A 20,103-nucleotide genomic window follows, 5' to 3' on the forward strand; every position below is an offset into this window, starting at 1 on the left:
CTGCCGATCAAACGATCCTCCTGCCTCAGCCTCCTAGGTAGCATAGGATTACAGGTGCGTACCACAAAGTCACAGCTTTTACCCTACAGCTCAAAGCAACTACTTTCTGACTTTTATTACCACAGATTAGTTTTGCCTGTTCTTAAACTTCCTATAAATGGAAAACCATACAGTTTGCACTAGGTTGTGTGTGAGTTTTGTTTAGCAATGCTTGTGGGGATTCATCCATGTTGCTAGGTTATCAATATTTTGTTATCAAATGTTTTTATTTATCCTGGGAGTACAGTAACTGGGTTAGCTGGTTGATATATTTTTACAACTTTTTAAGAAATGTCCAGGCTATGTCTTCACTTTTTATTTTTAACCATATTTTAAAACAAATGCATGATATATACATTCATATTTAAAACAAGATTAATATCTACCTCCAAGATTTACATACTTCAAGATTTAGATTACCTTTTGCCTTTATTAATCTATTACAACTCTATGGCACCACATATTCTTGACCCTCCTATAATTATTTCCTCAAGTTAGTGTAAATCACTCCCAAGCATAGCCTTACACTTTGACAACAGATGTTTAAATTTATAAATAATGTCTCTATTTATTTACTTAAAAGGCATCATACTGTATGTATCCTTTTTAACTTTTTTTTCATCTACCATTGCTTTTGAGATTTCCTCTTGTAATTTATTTTTGCTAAAAAATTGACTACAAATCTGTTTGTTTCCATTATTTTGCTACTGAAAAATACAATAAACTCTATATACTTATACATATATCTATATATCTGTGTATAATTCCAATAAAATTCTAGAAGTTGATAAGCTGACTTTAAAATGTGTATCAAAGGATTAAAAAAATCCATTTTAAAGTAAAATGAAGATTGAGAGGCTACAAATATCCAATCTGTAAGTCTTTAATAAGACTGTGAAATTAGATCCCTATCCCTACTCCATATTCACAAAATAAATTCCAGTTGGACTAAAGTCCAAAATGTAAAAAACTAAATTGGAAAGCTTATATGTCTTTATGATCTTAAGTAAAACACAAACAACAAACAACTGATTACATCCATTTTAAAAAAGTAAAAGAAAAAACAGGCTATAGACTAGAATATATCTGCAAGACATATAGTCACAAAGGAACAGTAATTAAATATATATAAAGGATTAACAAATCAATAAGAAAATGACAGACACCAAGTGAAAATGGGGCAAAGATTATGACTACACAATTTATGGAAGAAGAAACTTAAACAGTTCATAAACATGTGAAAAAAGATTGTCAGTCAAGGAAACAACAAAAGAAAACAATGATACATAATTTCATATCCATCAGTTTGGCAAAAATAAATTATTAAAATGTATAATGGCAGATGTAGAAAGACAGAAACATGCTGCTGGTGGGTATTACACATTGTTATAATCACTTTGGAGAATAACTTGGCACTACCTTGTAAGATTACATGTGCATGCTTTACAACCTAGCAAATCAACTTGAGGGTGTCTACACTGAAGGAACTCTCACATACTTATTCTATGAATGAGAATTTTTCTGAGGAAAATGCTTCAGATAAACATTACCTACTGAAGGGGAAGTTTTCAAAACACAAGTTACTGAAAGTCATTCTAGGAATTATGAAAATATTTTATTCTCTCACCTTCAACAGGAAGTTGGGAGGAAAATTCTGAAGGCAAAGTCAGGAGAGCAAAATCCTGAAGTGCAGCAAGCCAGAGTCTACTTAGTGTGCCTAGGTCAGTGTGGACTAAGTCAAGCAGTCCATCTGATGAATATGACCCATTTCTGACACTTTCTTCTGAACAGGTAGTAGTCTTCAAAGGTTGTTTGTGGTTTTTATACTTTTCCACAGCAATTACATAGACCTTGTAAAAGTTAAATTGTAAATAGAAAAATCTTGTACCCACTGAAAAGATGCTATACTTTTATAGAACTAGAGTTAACTTTGAACACAATGGACTTGAAATGCATTATGATACCAAGAAGGTATACATTTACACCCACATACACATTACTGGGATAGAAAGACCCAAAAGTATTAGCTTCAGCAAGATTCCCTGGGGATAATAAATTATTGACAAATACTGCTGCCACTTTGCAGTTTTACAACTATGACAACTATAACTAAATGATGACAGCACTCTTTCAGTAAGCCTAGTTATGGCCTTACAATCCACGTGAACACATGGCTCCATGTAGCCATCTCTGAATTAAAATAATCTGAAATACTGAAAATATTATCTTTCAAAGGACTATAAAATGTTAAGTTCTCAACATTGTACACAACACAATCCTTTTATCCACAACTCTAAAATGCAAAAAACCTCTAAAAAAAGTTTGTGGGAAACTGAGTGGCAAAATTGAATTTATGCAAGGTTATTTATAATCTCTACTCAACACAATGTGTATATTCAAACATATCACTACAGATATATTAATGTGTTTGATTATAGATTCTATGGTATTGCCCGGGACATCCTGCATGGATATATGGAATATGCTCCATATTACTTTTCAAAAGTCCCTGAAATTCTGAATTCCAAGTATAGCTGGTTCTAAGGATTTCAGATAGCAGATTATGGACCTTAATCACACAGAACCTGTTGATCAGCCATTATCTTTACTGAGAAGAAAACAGGCAGAGGCAATGGTATTAAGCAAGAGAATATGCATTCAATTTATTAGAAAGTACACTATACCAGCAAACAAATCCTGTAATCCAGAGATTACGGATCTCTGGATTACAGGATTTGTTTGCTTTGCCTAAGTATGCTTAAAAGCATTTAGAACTGACTGTTAAAGAACATCAGACCTACCTTATTAAATCTAGGCAGAATTACTTTCTAACTAAGGTTTGTCAAAAGAAGAGAGTCTATAATTTTCAGGTTTTAAATAGCTCTAAGGAGGAAACCTTTTCTTACATATTGGTTAATTCTCTCAAATGCAATCTGAAACCATGGACTTTCATTAAGCATGAATAAATATATCTTTAAAAAAAAAGATATATGAACCAAGTTTGGTAACTGCTGAAGCTGAATGATAGATATATGTGCATTCATTATATTGCATTTTATCTACTTTCTGGACAGTTTATCTACTTTTATATGTACCTGAACAAAACTGCAAATTTTAACCAATGTAGCTTTCCTCCTGATTAGGAAAGGAAAGAAAGGAAAGTGCAGCATTATCCCATAAGATTTCTTTATTTTTGGAAAAGAAAATGAGTATTTAATATTCAAAGTCATTTCATGAAAGAATGTTATAAAAAAACAGTATCTGTTATGAACTTCACAGAACACAAACAAACCTTATTTCCAATAATTCAGATTTTAATAAAAGTTGATTTCCATAGACTATGATAATACCTCCCTGGCTCATAACTGGCCCTGCTTATCATGACTGTCCCTGGCTGAAAGTAGCAGATAACAGACAGTAGAAAACACTTCAGAATGTTGTCTTTTGTTAATCTTAAAAAGGGACTTACTTGGGCTTCCCTGGTGGTGCAGGGGTAAAAGACATAGAGCTATCAAGCTATAGCCAGCACCTGTGACATGAGTTTGATCCGCAGGTAGGGAGCCAACCCATATGGCACAGCAGACCTCTCCTGTCTCACCCGATGTTCCCCTCAGCAGTGTATTTCAGTACATCTGCCTGTTCTACTCCCTACACTGTCTCTGGTAAATCCTCACATTCCCCACACCTCTGGCCTGTACCCCAGTTCTTGTATACATAAATAAATATTATTAAAAAATGGACTTAACTGTCTTTTAAATACCTTCAGTACATTTCCTAAGGTGTTTATTAACAACTTCCAAACTTTCAATTATAAATACTAACCTCTGCCCAGGCTTTTAGCACAGCTAAGATCTCCATGGTAGAAGCACTTTCATTATATATGTGACTTAAAGCTTCTTTTCCAGCCTGAATTTTTGTTAGTGATGAAACAAGCAACTGATGAACTCTTCGGAGATCATTAAGGTCACTCACAACTCCACTTGCTATCCAGGCACTGCAAACCTGGTTTTTAAGAAAATCAAAACTTACATTTAAAAATTATAAATATCGTCCTTTCTATGAGTACAGCAGAGTTGAACTCTATCTTGAGAATTCAGACACTGAAATCAGTTTGCTATCAAAAGACCCAACAGACGCTGCTGATAATCAAACACCAGCATTTCAAAAGGAATGAAGACTAAGATGAAAGGAAACCAATACTACGAAATATATAAACAAGGAGTTAGATGTTATTAATATGGAGAAATGAAGTCATGAAAGGTACCACTTTCATAAGTGTTGGAATTAACATTTGAATTAAATCTCGAATCTTCATCTTATTTTAATATCAAAGATTTATTGCATGATTAATATAACTGTTGAAAGATAAAGCATGTAACATTTAAAATCCCAATGAAGATTCTGATTCTTTTAAAGATATTTAGAATTTTACTGAGCACTTATGAAAAATGCTCAGTCTCACTTGAAATACAAATTTAAAGCTATCCAGAAATACCCTTTTCCCCTTGTCTCCATGACACAGAGAAAAATTTGACAGTTCACAATGCTGCTGAGACTAAGGGTCAATAGGAACTTGCATAAGCTGCTTGTAGGAATTTAGATTGGTAAATCCTTATAAAAATGCTCTTAAACACAGCAATTCAATTTTGGGGGTTTATCTCAAAATACACTTTGATTCAGTGAAATGACCTGTGCAGAAGGTCACTCACTGCAGTACAATTTGTAACAGCAAAAGATGAAAAAAATCCATCTATCCACCACAGGTTAAATAAATTATGGTAGTGATATATTGTATTACCAAGCAATTAAATGAAAGAAGAAAGAAATTCTCTAAATTTAAAAAGCAAAGGAGGGGCCTCCCCGGTGGCGCAGCGGTTGAGCGCTGGGTTGTGAAGCTGCCCGCAGCCTCTGCAGCGCCAGTTCGATCCCCGGCTACTTCCCGGCCACTGGAGGAGGGTCCCACATGGCGCGCAGACCTCTCCTGCCACCCGCTGCTCCCTTCAGCAGTGCACTTCGGTCCTTCTGCCTGCTCTGCTCCCCGCTCTGGCTCTTCTCTTACCCTCCCACGCTTATGACTGTACCCAGAGCTTGTATAACTAAATAAATAAATCTTAAAAAAAAAAAAAAAAAGCAAAGTAAAAGAAATACCTGAGATGAATGGATAAACAATTAAAATGTAGAAGGTTGATATAAAAAAACAAACCTGAGGAATTGTTTTGTGAGACCTACTTTATAATCCTTTTAAAGCATTTACCTGACATGCTTTGGCAGTGACATTAGGTGGTGTCTCTGAAGTGAAGGCTGGTCTAAGTGCTGCTCCTACCTGGCAAGAAATTATATGGCATATCAAACATGAATAAGATAGCATAAACTCCCTTTTAAATTAATGCTATTTAAAATGTATTTATAGGGTCTCCCCTGGTGGCGCAGGCGGTTGAACGCAGTGCTGTGAGGCTATCCGCAGCCTCTGCAGCACTGGTTTGATCCCGGCCAGCCGGCGAGGGTCCCACATGGCGGCAGACCTCTCCTGTCGTGCCCGCTGCTCCCCTCAGCAGTGTATTTCATCAGTCTGCCTGTTCTGTTCCCTGCTCTGTCTCTGGTGAATCCTCTCACCCTCCTGCGCGTCTGGCCTGTGCTCTGGTTCTTGTATAAATAGATAAATAAATCTTAAATAAATCTTAAAAAAAATAGATATATTTATAGTAGATTTTGGACACCTATTGCTTTTGCCTGCCCTGCATATTTTCCCATTTTTTTCTCCGTTTTTAGAAAACAGCATCCTAATTTTCCTTTGGGGAACCTTCTCTCTCCATAACTCGTAGCTCCATGTTGTTGTGACAGAGTTAATAGCACTGGCTGGCTTTCAGCTACCCACATGGGGATAAAGGAAGTTCTCTGTAAGATTATTGCTGGGAATCCTGGGAAAGAAACATTATCTCTGTATAAGACTCTAGATGCTAAGAGAACCATCTTGTGACATCATGACAAGAGCAAACTTGAGACTAGAGCCTATAGAAGAAAATGGCACCAAGATTCCTGAAAACAATTTTCCTTTTCTGCTGAAGTGAGCTGTAATTGTATTTCTATCATTTGCAATTTTAAGAAGGTTAAAAATATAACTGCATTAATTAAGCTGAATTATATAGCATTTTATTCTTAGTTTCATGTAACTTCAGTCCCTTCATTTTGCTTTTTCTCTAAGCTTACACTGGCATAACCCACTGGGAAGACGTGGTGGAGACTGCTAACCAACTGGTGAACTGCATGGCTCGGGTCCCCTTAATTGCTAGTGATTAGAAGTTGCCTCTGAATCTTGAGTAGTCACCTTGAATAACGCTGCTGGAAGACTACACAAGTAATGTGTTATCTTCCTTTGCTTCCTAGATTACTCAACACACCAGTAAAACACCATTAGTTAAAAAGGATTACAGAACCAGTAACAGGATCCTGAATTCTTTTCTAAGTTCAGGATACCCCTACCAAAAAACCCCAAAGGATATTACATTTAATATTTTATTCTAGGAGTAATGGAGTGGTGATAAAACATAACATGTGGGGCCTAAATAGAATATTTAATAATGATTTAGTGTTAGGTTAATTCAGATATTTTGAAGAATTTTATTATCAAATTACCAAGGTTTTAATTATGAAAATTAACCCTTGAAGTTCTAAAAGACTTGTTTTATGTACCATTTTTTTTTACTTGAAGATTTCTTCAAACATATGCTTTTTCTATATACTGACCATACTGATGACATATTAGCAGTGATATATACCCCTTTCTTTATTAAGAGGTGACATGCCAACTGGTTTCTCAGACTTTTTATCTGGAGTGTAATCAAATTGTCTAATAGAGAAGTGCTTACATTGGCTTGATACTGTTCCAGAATTACATGACCTGGAAATTCTGGTTCTGGAATAGCTGCAAATCTCCGGATAACAACTAACAACATTTCAAGGCCAGAAAGACGAAGCTGGTCACTGTGATCTGTGGCTGCCATAAAAGCCATGCGAATTAAATCGGCAAGATGTAGCACCAAAAAGTCATCTACAAGAATAAAACACAGCTTATCAAGAAAAAGAACATGCTAGAACTACTATATATGTTAAGTGATAAAACCAAAGGCAGAAATAGCATTCTTTAAACCAGTGCTAACAGTAAATTCAATAAAAATTTTGTTCAAGCTTTCTGAAAAAAATATATTAGAAAGTGCCTAGGAGACATTAGGCTTTGATCAATTAGGTAGCAGTTTATTCTCTTATATCAAGTTGAAGCTAAAAGTTAATGTTCCTTTTTTTTAAAGTGAGTCACAGTTCTTTATATGGATCAGATTATCTTTTGCAAGTCTTTTATACCACACATACAAATTATGAGAGTATAAAAATTTATAGCTATAAAATTATAGATGAGAATTTCTTTCATGCCTATAGCACATTCTTTGATCTAATAATTCTACTGGGGAGAGATGTAAGACATGTTAATAATAAAGTCCCATTAATAAAGTATTTAGAGTTATAACTAACCTCTACCTTTATTTAAAACTAATTTAAAAGAAGAGTAGATGTAGTTCACACTGAGGAAACCAAATCACCTTAGCAAGTACCAATTATAATTTATTTGGGAGCACAGGAATGAGTCGGTATAATATACTATTTTTATACTTATCAGTATCTAGCACAGTCCTCATGACAAATAAGAGTCAACAATGCTTGCTTGAAAAATCATTAAAATAGAGACAGCTAACATTCTCTTAGACTGGCAACAGCAACATTATGCTCTCTAACTTTTTAATATGGTAAAGACTATTTCCAAGGCATTTTGATATCTGCACTGTATGTTTGAATATATGTGCTTAAGTGAGTTAAAAAACGTAGACACCTAACCACAAAACACATATTTAGGTTAAAAAAAAAAAAAGAAGTAAAAATGATTTTACAATCAGGTCTCATTACACTGAGATAGCCTCAAATAGTTAGGTAATAGCCAAGAAACCAAAACTGCTCTAAATTATAATTCAGAAAATAATTTTCACAAACTGGCTAATACAGCACTTTCAAAAACATGACTATTCTCTATAAACTTAACTCACTACACATGTCCAGTAAACAAAAGTGAATGTCAATTTAAGAACTGATATTCATTAATCATAAAAAATACTAAACTTAGGGCCTCCCTGTTGCCGCAAGGGTTAAAGACACAGCACTATCAATCTATTGCCAGCCATGGCAACATGAATTCGATTCTTACGCAAGGAGCTAACCCACATGGCACAGCAGATCTCTCCTGTCTAGCCCGCTGCTCCCCTCAGCAGTGTATTTCAGTAGATCTGCCTGTTCTGCTCCCCACTCTGTCTCTGGTAAATCCTCTCACCCACCCCCGCACCTCTGGCCTACACCCCAGCTTTTGTATACATACATAAATCTTTAAAAAAATATATACTAAACTTATATGTTATATAAATACTGTGGTCAAGTTTCATAACTGATTTGGAAGGAAAAAAGCTACCCTTTTAAAGCTATCCTTAGTAAATTTTTTTTTTAAATTAATTTTTAAAAATATAAGCAGAGAACATTTCAATGCATTTCATTTGGTCTTTTCATTATTATATTACTTACTTCTTGAATCTCTTTTTTTCATTTCTTGTGCTAAACCAACATCAAAATGTGCACTGTTTGCATTCTCACACTGGTTAATTATCCTACAGACACATTCAGCAGCAAAGACTCTAGTAGCCCATCGGGGATTGGTAAAAGGATGGAATCTGTCATCATTTCTGGCTGTCAGAACTGAAGCATCATCCCCTTTATCTCCTTCCTCTTCTTGCATTGTATCCACACAAGTTACAGTGGTAAAGTCTTTTATCAAGGGAGAAAAAATGTAATTACAATAAATCGGAAGATATGTTTATAAAGGAACACAAATGACTTCAAATTCAGACTAGTGTTAACCATACATCTTTTAACAACATAAAATAATCATGTCTACTAACTATAGATAACAGTGGCATCTTAAAGAAATGCTTTAGAGTTATTCTATGACAAAATAACAAAAGTTCTCACATTCTACTCAAGTGAAAAGCTGAATGTGACAGATACTGGGGTAATTGTAATTTCTATGTATGTAGATAAATGTACTTAAGAAAAATGAAAATTCTCTGGTGGGAGTATGATGTAATATTCTGGAGATTTTTTTAAACACTGGGATTGTATATGGATTTCAGAAGGTTCTTGAACCCACTGAAAATGCCTGCAAATATTTTTCTTAGGATAGACCCACTGCTGTCATTATAGTCTAAAATTGTCTTGATGGGCAGAGTCACAAAGTAGTGAATTACTGCTTTTTCATATTAAATGTCAACTTTTTAAGAGTTTAACCTGACCCAAAGAACTGGTGCTCTAAAATTAACCTATTTTGGGGATGCCCTGGTGGTGCAAGGGGTTAAATCTCAGCACTATCAAGTTATTGGCAGCCACTGCACCATGAGTTCGAGCCCCAGCCAGGGAGCTAACCTACATGGCACATCAGACCTCTCTTGTCTCCTCCGCTGTTCCCCTCAGAAGTGTATTTCAGTAGATCTGGCTGTTCTGCTCCCCACTCTCTGTCTCTGGTGAATCCTCTAACCCACCCCAGCACCTCTGACCTACACCCCAGCTCCTGTATGCATAAATAAAATAAATCTTTACAAACTAACCTATGTTTCTTAAATATGTCACATACCTATTTTTTCTCTATGTATTTGCATATATATTTTAAAAGTATGCATATTTCAACTTAGGTACTGAAATATAGTGGAAGGTTAGACTTTAAAAATCATGCAGGCTAAGGTTTGAATCCATCTGTGTGTATATCTTTGGGCAAGTTACTTAACCTTTCCAAGTCTTGTTTTCTCTGTGTACAACAGAATAATACTGCCTATTCAAAGGATGGTTAAAGTATTAAATCAGACAAAACATGTCCAGTACCTGGAATAGAACTGGTTTCTTTCCCTGGAATAGAACTGGTTTCTTTCTTTCTCTCATTTATTTTCTCTTTTACTCCAAGGATATAGAATTTAAGACTCTAATATATCTTCTTTAGTAATAATTACCTTGTACTAGCAATGACAATGGGAAATAACACTATTTCCTAACACTACTTGAATTTAAGTGTGGAAAAACTGGCTAGCTCAAAATGCCATAACCGGTGAATTTTCTACTATGTTGATTTGAGGAAATCTTTCTAATACATATACATATATATATATATATATATATATATATACACACACACATATAGTAAATATATATATGGAAAAAAGGTGCTACTGTAAGTTAGCATAAATAATAACTACTTTTTAATTTTATACTGGAAAGCCATATAAGACAATCAAAAAAGGGGAAAAAACAGGTGCAAGTGTTGGGTTTATATTACTCAAACTTAAAAGTATTCTAAAATACTAGAATTTTCAGTTGAAGAAATCAACAAGGAACTACAACCCAAAATTCAAACAAGATTCATGAATTTCACTGGTAAACAATTTTATATAATGTTTTACTTTTAATTTTATATTTCAAATGGTACTCACTGATACTTACCAGCAGATGCAGCAAGTACATCTTTACAAAGCTTTAGCCAAAAGGAGAGTTTATCCACTGCCATAGATGTGAGCATATGATTTAAAGTCTCTTTGATATCATGGCATAATCTCTGATCTGTCTCTTTGTCTAGTAAGGTCAATAATGCCCCTTCAAGGCCCACTTCTCTGATGTTAGCATCTGACAAGAAGAAAATCGATGATCTAAGCAGTACAGAAAAGAAAACTGCCACATGAGAAGCACACACCTTCACTGTTGTTAAAACATTATGTGCAAAATACATTTAAAGAACTAGTCCAAATATTGTGCCTTACCCTATTGAGGTCTACTTTAGTTGACTATTAAAGTTCAGGATTATTTATGATATTGCACAGTGATTTTTTCCTACAATGTCACTGAAATATAAATCTTTATTAAGAATTAGTAATGTGAAAAGCACTAATACGAAAGAAAACCTGCACTCCTATGTTTATTGCAGCACTATTTACAATAGCTAAGGTATGGAAACAACTCAAATACCCCAAACAGAAGAATGGATTAAAAAAATGAGGTATATATACACAATGGAATACTATTCAGCAATCAGTAAAAGATAAACACATGCCATTTGGGCAACATGGATTACACTAAGTAAGTTACAAGGAAAAAGATAAATATAAATAGAGGGTGGTTTCACTTTTATGTGGAAGAGAAACTGAACAAAGGGTCAGGAAAAAAAATCCTTTCAAGCTGACCATAGATCTGAGGCATACAGAAGAGGAGGGAAAGGGAGGGGGTCAAAATGGGAGGGAAGAGCACAAGGGACTATGGTAATGGATCATGGGTGCTATGGTGATGGGAGAACTACAGGGACTACACCAAAGAGGAGAAATCAAATATTGTACAAAAATGAACAATGATGTAAAAAAAATATATATATTTTAAAAAAGAATTATTATTGTTTTCCTTAAATTAGGTAAACATTTTTTATCTAGTTAACAGTCAATGTTTATAAAATTTATACAATGCTTTTGGTATGATTATTTGTCCTCTAGTTAATTTTGAATAAATAATCACAAGCTTTCTTTATTCTGATATAAAAGCTTTAAATTTATTAACATGGGAGTGTATATATATGTGTGTATTTGTAAAATGAGTGTCAAAGGTAGTAAGTAGGTGAATCTATGTGTTCACAGCACTCGTTTTTATGGATTTGAAAAATTACAAAATTAAAGAAGGAATTATACAAGTTCTTTACTGTAATTTACTCACATAGCTAACTCACTTATTCCGAGAACATGAACACACATATTTAAACAAAGCATAGAGCAACATATATAATTTCAATGATGAAAATAAACTCAACATCACTTTGGGAAGGATATCTTACATTCATTGTTAGGGATTAAAATTTCTTTGGTTGGGCCTCCCTGGTGGCACAAAGGGTTAAGACAGAACTGTCAAGCTATCCGCAGCCTCTGTAGCACGAGTTTGAGCAAGGGAGCTACCCACATGGCGCAGTAGACCTCTCCTGTCTGGCCTGCTGCTCCCCTCAGCAGTATATTTCAGTCAGTCTGCCTGTTCTGTTTCCCACTCTGTCTTTGGTGAATCCTCTCACCCCCCACACCTCTGGCCTGTACCCCAGTTTTTGTATGCATAAATAAATAAATCTTTAAAAAAATTTCTTTGGTTAATGTAAATAATCACAGAAAAGTTTTCAAATGAGTTCTGCAACCTGTTTGATGATCACTACATTAGAGATCGATTAACACACCAGAGCAAAAGTTTTAATATAACGAAACTGAGATTTTATAACTTATTTATTTATTTCAAAGATTTATTTATTTATGCATGAAAGAACATGAGTAGAGGCCAGAGGTGAAGAGACAGAGTGGGGAACAGAACAGACTGATTGAAATATACTTGTGAAGAGAGCAGCGGGTGAGGCAGGAAAGGTCTGCTGCGCCATGTGGGCAGCTCCCTAGCCAGCTGGGGATCTAACTCTGCTTCAGTGGCTGTGGACAGCTTCACAGTGCTGTGTTTAACCCCTAGTGCCACCAGGAAGGTCTGATTTTGTAATTTAAAGAGCTCAGCATGACAATGAAACACATTATGGATCTCAGAGCTTTCTTTAAATACCGGAAGGTTTTGTGAAGTCCGAGACCTGCTAAAAGTACTTTGGACACTATAGCCATATAAGATATTACCATTACTATTTTGGAAATTTGATTAAGTTACAAGCATGTGCATTATCACATAATTTTAAAATGAAGGGATATATTTTATTAAACCAGATTTCAAGGAAAGATAAGTATATATGATAAATTATTTATGGGCTAAAACCAATTTCAACAGGTGTGAAAAAACTTACTGTACACCAATGGTTCTGAAACTTCAGTAAAATCACAACACATATTGCCAAGATCACTCTTAGATTTCTGGTTTAGCAGATTTGAGAATGGGCCAATAATTTGTATTTCTAACAAGTTTCCAGGTGTGATGGATGGAGATCTAAGTTTAAGAACCACTATTCTTAACCAGTAATGGAATTGTTTGGAATAAAAATTGTTAAGAATTGTCTCTTATAGATTTGAGACATATATTTTAATATTCAGTTTTATTTATTTATTTTTTTTTTAATTTTTTTTTTTTTTTTTTAATAGAGGCATGCTTTATTTATTTATTTATTTGTTCGTTCGTTTTTGTTTATACAAGCACTGGGCACAGTCAGAAGCGCGGGAGGGCGAGAGAATTCACCAGAGCCAGAGCGGGGAGCAGAGCAGGCAGAAGGACCGAAGCACACTGCTGAGGGGAGCAGCGGGCGGCAGGAGAGGTCCGCGCGCCATGTGGGACCCTCCTCCGGTGGCCTGGGAGCAGCCGGGGATCGAACCGGCGCCGCAGAGGCCGCAGGCAGCTTCGCAACCCAGCGCTCAACCGCTGCGCCACCGGGGAGGCCCAATATTCAGTTTTAGACACTCATGTTTACATGGAAGATTTAAGATTAAAACAGTCATTTGAGCTGGATATAATTTGATAAAATTACCTAGAGTCAAGTCTTCTCTGTAATTCTTAGCAAGCATAACAGCATGTTCTGAAACTTCAGTTGCTTCTCTCTGCACAAGCTGACGCAAACAAGCCAGTACTGCTCTTCTTAGTAACAAATAAGGACTACAGAGATTTACCTGAAAAATACCATTTAGGGAATGAACGAGCCGAAATTCTTGGTGGCATTCCATAACTCAAATGGACATTAAATGGACCCTTCCTGCTTCTGTCCAGCCCATTAATTGGGCTAGTCACAATTTATTAAATACACAGAAACTTCATTAAACTATTCTAGTACATATTTTGATTGTAGAACTTAGAAATAGTGTAAAGAGTAATACATATACCAGATAATGCAATATTTATAAATAAATCCAAGCAAAAGCCTCTTGACAGTGTTAAAGGCACAAAATTTATGAGTGAAATAGTTTGAAAATATACAGTTGAGAAAGAATTTATTTGCAGTTTATACATATGTGCTCATGCAGCTATATTATATTTTAGAATTTTCTTAAGTGGAAATTTATGCAAGTTATATAAATGATACAGCATACTGGTTAAAATGGAGGCTCTGGAGTCAAGCTGTCTCAGTTTGAGTCCTAGATCCACCACTTACTGTGTGACACTGAACAAATTATTTAACGTGTCTGGTGCATTAGTTCTCTCATGTGTAAAACAGAGATAACAATACCCCCAACCTTACAGAGCAGTTGTAAAGGTAACATAAAGAAACATGCAAAGCACTTATTAGCATAGTATAATACCTGGCAAACAGTAAGTGCGCAATAAATGTTAGTTATGATTAATACAGTCTCTATTATTAGTATTGTATTCAGATACCAGAGAGAATAAGTAAATGCACTTTCAAACAAATGCATTTTATTAAGTGTTTTACTCAGAAAATATATTCACCAAAAATGTTTTCTAGAGACAAATAATATAGATAGTAAATTATATATGTATAGCTACTAACATATGGATATATGTGTATATATACACACATGTTAGAGATGCCCAAAATGACTCAATGCTTCTGAATACAAATTCCTATTTTGTGATTTCATATGCAGAATAAAAATCTAGAGTTTCGAAATTTATTTTGTTTTAACTAAGAAAGTAAAGACCAGTTTGGTATAGTCTATGACAATGCACATGTGTCTTAAGATAGGGATTTTCAAAGCAAATTTGAAAAATAATGGCAAAATTCTATAGCGATCTTAAGAGCTGGCGTATGTAGGAAAACCAGAACCGAAGTAGGTGAATTTGTTGAAAAGAGCAGAGGCTGAATTCTGAGAAAAAGAGTAGGTAGAGGGAGCTGGGTTTTGATATGCAAAGGGAGCTAAATCTGAAATTTTATCAAGCTAAAAGTTTGTTAATATATAATCAGTGAAACATATGAATGGGAGCTACTTTATAAACATGTTCTATTATGCCCTCAAGCCATATCATGAATTCAAAAGTGGAAAGAGGAATGCCATTCACAGACAAGTCTAAAGGTAACGTCATTCTTGTCATGCTGAAGAACTCTGTTGTTAGAAACTAGTAGAGAGGATAACACAGAAGTTAAAAAATAAAGATTAAGTTTACTCATTTTCAAAATTAAGGCTGTTTTTAAAAACAATGACAAAAAAGGATTCCACAAGACAATTTTAAATAAAAGTTAATCCATCTGCTAGTTATTTTAACTAGAGTCTTACAAGCAGATAATATAAGGCCAGGTGCAGCATTTATTCAAGCCGGTCAAACAATCTTTTAGAAAATGCATGCTTGAAAGTACTACTTAAATGCTTGATAGAAAAAAGACTGAAGATTGTCACACAAAGCAAAATGGGACACTTAATACCTATGTCATTCTCCAGCATTTACATTGGGTAGCAGAATAGAGTGGTTTAAGGCAAACAAACCAAGCAGGCAAAACACAAAAATTAAATCAAACTGTAGTTACGTTCCTTTGTGAAATAAGTATGTTAAATATAAATGATATAAAATTAAGTGCAAGGAATAAATGCACCAGTTGGAGAAGGTTAGCGTGGATTTGTTTGCACTGGTATGAAATAAACACCATGTAACATGCTTCACATACTGGACTTTGCAAGAATGGTTAGCTTAGACAAAAAGATGCAAAAGAAAACAAAAACATCTACAACCAAAAAAATGACACAAAAACAGCACTGCAAACCTCAAAAAATTTAGGAATCAAGGGACAGGGACCTACCAACACAGAATTATCCAACAAGATCTCCTGCACAAAAACAAATGACAGACCAGTCATGACAAAACCAAAAGATAAATACTAGGATGACTCTGACAAGAGTCAGCTAGGTATTAAATATGAATGTTGATAGAACTATCATCCAAATTGGCTTAGCTTCAGCTTTCAAAATATACCATAAACACTTCATTTACCAATTTAAAATATGAGTTGAAACTGGCATGTTTAAGGAAAAAAAAAAGAGTTGAACTGAGATCTTGAAAATCTTCAACTCACGATGTTAGGATATAAAATATACAATAATTTTAAAATGTACATCTGTATAATTAGGTTTTCTTTTGGACTCTACCATTAAGCCCAGTAATAAAACTAGATCAAACAGACATGGGTGTGAGAGAGGTAACTGGGATAGTATTCGCATTAATAGGTGTCCAGCAAGGGACATAGTTAATGGTTTACCTCATCACAGTTACAGATTATTTTCACCCTTGGAAGCCAAGTTTTAAAACTCAGAATTGCTAGTGTAGCTAAGGCCAAGTTCAGAATGGAATTTAAAAAGCATGCAATTAGAAGACAATTCTTTCTAGTAAAATTCTTTCCTTATGATAAAACGAATTCTAAATATTCAGGGAGTTTCAATTAATATGAAAGCACTTCATGCTAAATAATAAAATTCTTTGGAGAAAAGAAAACACACTATGATAACAATTTTTAAATAGGATTTTTGTATAAGAAAGATCATTTTACAGTGTAAACATTTATGAGTAACATGAATAAGATTTTTAATCATTACTAATATTGTCTTAATTGCTCTGAATGTACCTAAAAGAAAAATGTGGTAATAGCCTCCAGTCTTTTTTATGTTACATCTTTCAATATAGGAAAATTAAAGAGTAATGAGTTTGATCAAATAAAATTTATCATGAATTGGTAGTCTTCCTTTTTTCTTAGTAAATTTTACTTAATAAATGAATTCATTTATCAGTTAAAGGCAAAATTTTAAAAGGCCATTACAATTCAAGAAGAGAAAATCACAGTATTTACTTTATTTATTTATTTATTTATTTATTTATTTATTTAAAGATTTATTTATACAAGCACTGGGTACAGTCAGAAGCGCGGGAGGGTGAGAGAATTCACCAGAGCCAGAGCGGGGAGTACAGCAGGCAGAAGGACCGAAGTACACTGCTGAGGGGAGCATCGGGCAGCAGGAAAGGTCTGCGCGCCATATGAGACCAGGAGAGGTCTGCGTGCGCCTTGTGGGACTAGGAGAGGTCTGCACACCATGTGGGATCTTGAGAGGTCTGTGCACCATGTGGGACCCTCCTCCGGTGGCCGGGGAGCAGGCAGGGATCTAATGGCGTTGCAGAGGCTGCTGGCAGCTTCACAACCCAGTGCTCAACTGCTGCGCCACTGGGGAGGCCCAGTATTACTACATTTAAATGGAGAGCGAAAAGTGGGTACTTTTCAGTAGTTGGTTTTGACAATGGTTCCTCAAATATAAAGAATAATATTCCTGAATAAAAGTTGTTGAGTGAAAAAGGTAAAATCCTTTTTCAGTAGTGCTATTTTTTCCTCATACATTTTTAGTCTGTATTGAAACAAGACAGGAATCAAACTTTCTATGAGAAAAATCAGCCACATTCTCTTTTTAGGAGAACTACATGACTTATCAAAACCCACATAAAGATTAAAATAACCAGAATTTAGGGCCTTCCCGGTGGCGCAGTGGTTGAGCGCTGGGTTTCGAAGCTGCCCACAGCCTCAGCAGCGCCAGTTTGATCCCCGGCTGCTCCCCAGCCACTGGAGGAGAGTCCCACAAGGTGCAGCAGACCTCTCCTGCTGCCCGCTGCTCCCCTCAGCAGTGTACTTCGCTCCTTCTGCCTGCTCTGCTCCCTGCTCTGGCTCTGGTGAATTCTCTCACCCTCCCACGCTTCTGACTGTACCCAGTGCTTGTATAAATAAATAAATAAATCTTTAAAAAAAAACCAAACACCAGAATTTAAATTACATGTTAAGAAAATAAAAACGATTAGTTCTTGAGTAGTTATTAAATACCTAGGACATGTGCCTACACACACTTTGTGTAGTCATGTCTTATGGACAAGGTAACTGAGGCAAGAAGAGTTTATGGACTTCCCTACACAAAGCTACAAGGTGGAAGAGGTAAGAGCCATCTATAAATACAAAGGCAGTATGAAATAGAGGGTGGACGTGGAGTACAGAAACCTAGACTCTAGATTAGAACACCATTACCTAGATGTGTTACCCTGGGCAAATTATTTGGCTTTCTAGTCCTCAGTTTATCTTTTTTATTGAGAGTGCTGGATTAAATAAATTTCAAAATTCTTTCATGGCCTGAAATACTTATTTTGCCTCAACCTTAAAAATGAAAATCTGTCTAAAGTAATGATTCTCAACTGTCATGTTACTAAATGGGAATGTGCTATGACCATTACCAGAACAGAAAACATTGAAATGCAATAATGTCAAGTTTTAATTTCAAATGCAACTCAATTTTTGAGTTAAGTCCAAATAGACATTAGTGATGTTCAAGGTAAATCTTAAAACTTCTGATGATTATGAACCACCTTATCAGAACTTTTAGTTCATTGCCTTCATTTTTTATATTCATTAGGCACATTATGACAACCAGATACTGAGGGATATACTGCTACAATATTAAGGAAAAATGTTACTTGTTCATCTAGGATGGAAGGAACCTTACAAATGATTATTTGAAATAAAAAAAATAACTGTGTAATTTTTCCATATTCTATATAGTATTTATATAATACATGGTGCATTTAAGCATCCGATATATGTTTACTGATAAATAAAAATTAAGGTCAACATCAATGGGAGAAAAATAAAAAAATATAAGATTTATACGAAAATTATTCTTCAACTACCAAACAAAGATTAGAACTGAGGGAAAATAGTTATTGCACACAGCCTACAGAAAATTAAAATAAACCTAAAGACTCATTTATAATTTTATACTCACACAGAGGCAGCTGACGAGGCTAGACAAGTTGACATGTCTTGGAGCAAACATATGAAGCTGCTGAAGGCAAGAGATGGCCTGAGCTTGAACAAGGCAGTCTGAGTTATCTTGCATTACTGCGCAACCCAATAGACAAGATGTCCTTAAGGTAGAAATTGAAGTACTGTTACCTAAAATAAAAGTAGAAAACTTTTTCATAATTGTTCTAAAAAATGGTTACTTGTTAAACACATAGAATTGGATTTAAAATATTTTTTGAATTTTAAACTTAAGAATCACTAAATTTCTGGGGCTTCCCTGTTGGTGCAGGGGTTAAAGTCTCAGTGCTATCAAGTTATGGCCAGGCACTAAAGCCTGAGTTCGATCCCCGGCCAGGGAGCTAACCCATATGGTGCTGCAGACCTCTCCTGTCTTGCCCGCTGTTCCCCTCAGCAGTCCCTTTCAGTAGATCTGCCTGTGCTGCTCTCCACTCTGTCACTGGTAAATCCTCTCACCCCCTGTACCTCTCGCCTACACCCGTTCTTATATGCATAAATAAATCTTAAAAAAAAAAAAAATCAGTAAATTTCTTCCACAAAAGCAGGAATAATCTAGGTGACAGACTTTTAGATTATATTATTTTTAATCTGAAGATTTAAGGCAACACAAATCATTAGGGAAAAAAGAACCTAAGATTCTCAATGTGCTATATTAAATTTTCATAAAAAGTAGAGTTAGAAATACCTAATTATTATAAAATATCGCCAATAAAATTTACTTAATTACAAAAAAAAAGAAATACCTAATAAACAGTATTAGTTGAGAGCTACTTTCATATGTCAAAATCATATATTTTGCATTTCAACAGGCCAGAATATTTATGCTTTTAGAGTCAATCATTTATTTCTTAAAAGGGTCAAGAGGTCTTTAAAATATTCCACTTCAGGGGCCTGCCTGGTGGTGCAAGAGGTTAAGATGCAACCTATGAAGCTATCTGCAGCCTCTGCAGTACAAGTTCTATCCCTGGCTGGCCAGGGAGCAACACACATGGCATAGCAGACCTCTCCTGACTCGCCTGCTGCTCCCCTCAGCAGTATACTTCGGTCAATCTGCCTGTTCTGTTCCCCACTCTGTCTCTTGTGAATCCTCTAACCCCCCCCCACATCTCTAGCCTGTACCCCAGTTCTTGTGTGCATAAACAAATCTTAAAAAAAAAATTCCACTTCATGTCTATCATTTACAGGGAAGTATTTTTTGGAATTACCTT

The 20,103-nt window shown here is 35.2% G+C and overlaps 1 protein-coding gene across 6 annotated transcripts in view; it reads right to left on the reverse strand.

The window, feature by feature from the left end:
- The window catches only part of HEATR5A (HEAT repeat containing 5A), a 79,288-nt gene that overhangs the window by 11,056 nt on the left and 48,129 nt on the right, over window positions 1–20,103 (reverse strand). For 5 of the 6 annotated variants that reach the window (XM_054689696.1, XM_054689702.1, XM_054689689.1 and 2 more), the window contains 9 exons: window positions 18,858–19,027; window positions 15,854–15,880; window positions 13,637–13,775; window positions 10,615–10,794; window positions 8,656–8,895; window positions 6,906–7,087; window positions 5,294–5,362; window positions 3,862–4,041; window positions 1,667–1,889 (listed from right to left, as the gene is read on the reverse strand). In XM_054689696.1, coding sequence (XP_054545671.1) covers window positions 1,667–1,889; window positions 3,862–4,041; window positions 5,294–5,362; window positions 6,906–7,087; window positions 8,656–8,895; window positions 10,615–10,794; window positions 13,637–13,775; window positions 15,854–15,880; window positions 18,858–19,027 — 1,410 coding nt within the window. The remainder of the gene's footprint in view (window positions 1–1,666; window positions 1,890–3,861; window positions 4,042–5,293; window positions 5,363–6,905; window positions 7,088–8,655; window positions 8,896–10,614; window positions 10,795–13,636; window positions 13,776–15,853; window positions 15,881–18,857; window positions 19,028–20,103) is intronic. The other variant, XM_054689708.1, reaches the window with a different exon arrangement.

Source organism: Talpa occidentalis, unplaced genomic scaffold (assembly GCF_014898055.3).
Source record: "Talpa occidentalis isolate TD23 unplaced genomic scaffold, MPIMG_talOcc4v2.1 talOcc4.11, whole genome shotgun sequence".
In the NCBI taxonomy this organism is placed as follows: Eukaryota; Metazoa; Chordata; class Mammalia; order Eulipotyphla; family Talpidae; genus Talpa; species Talpa occidentalis.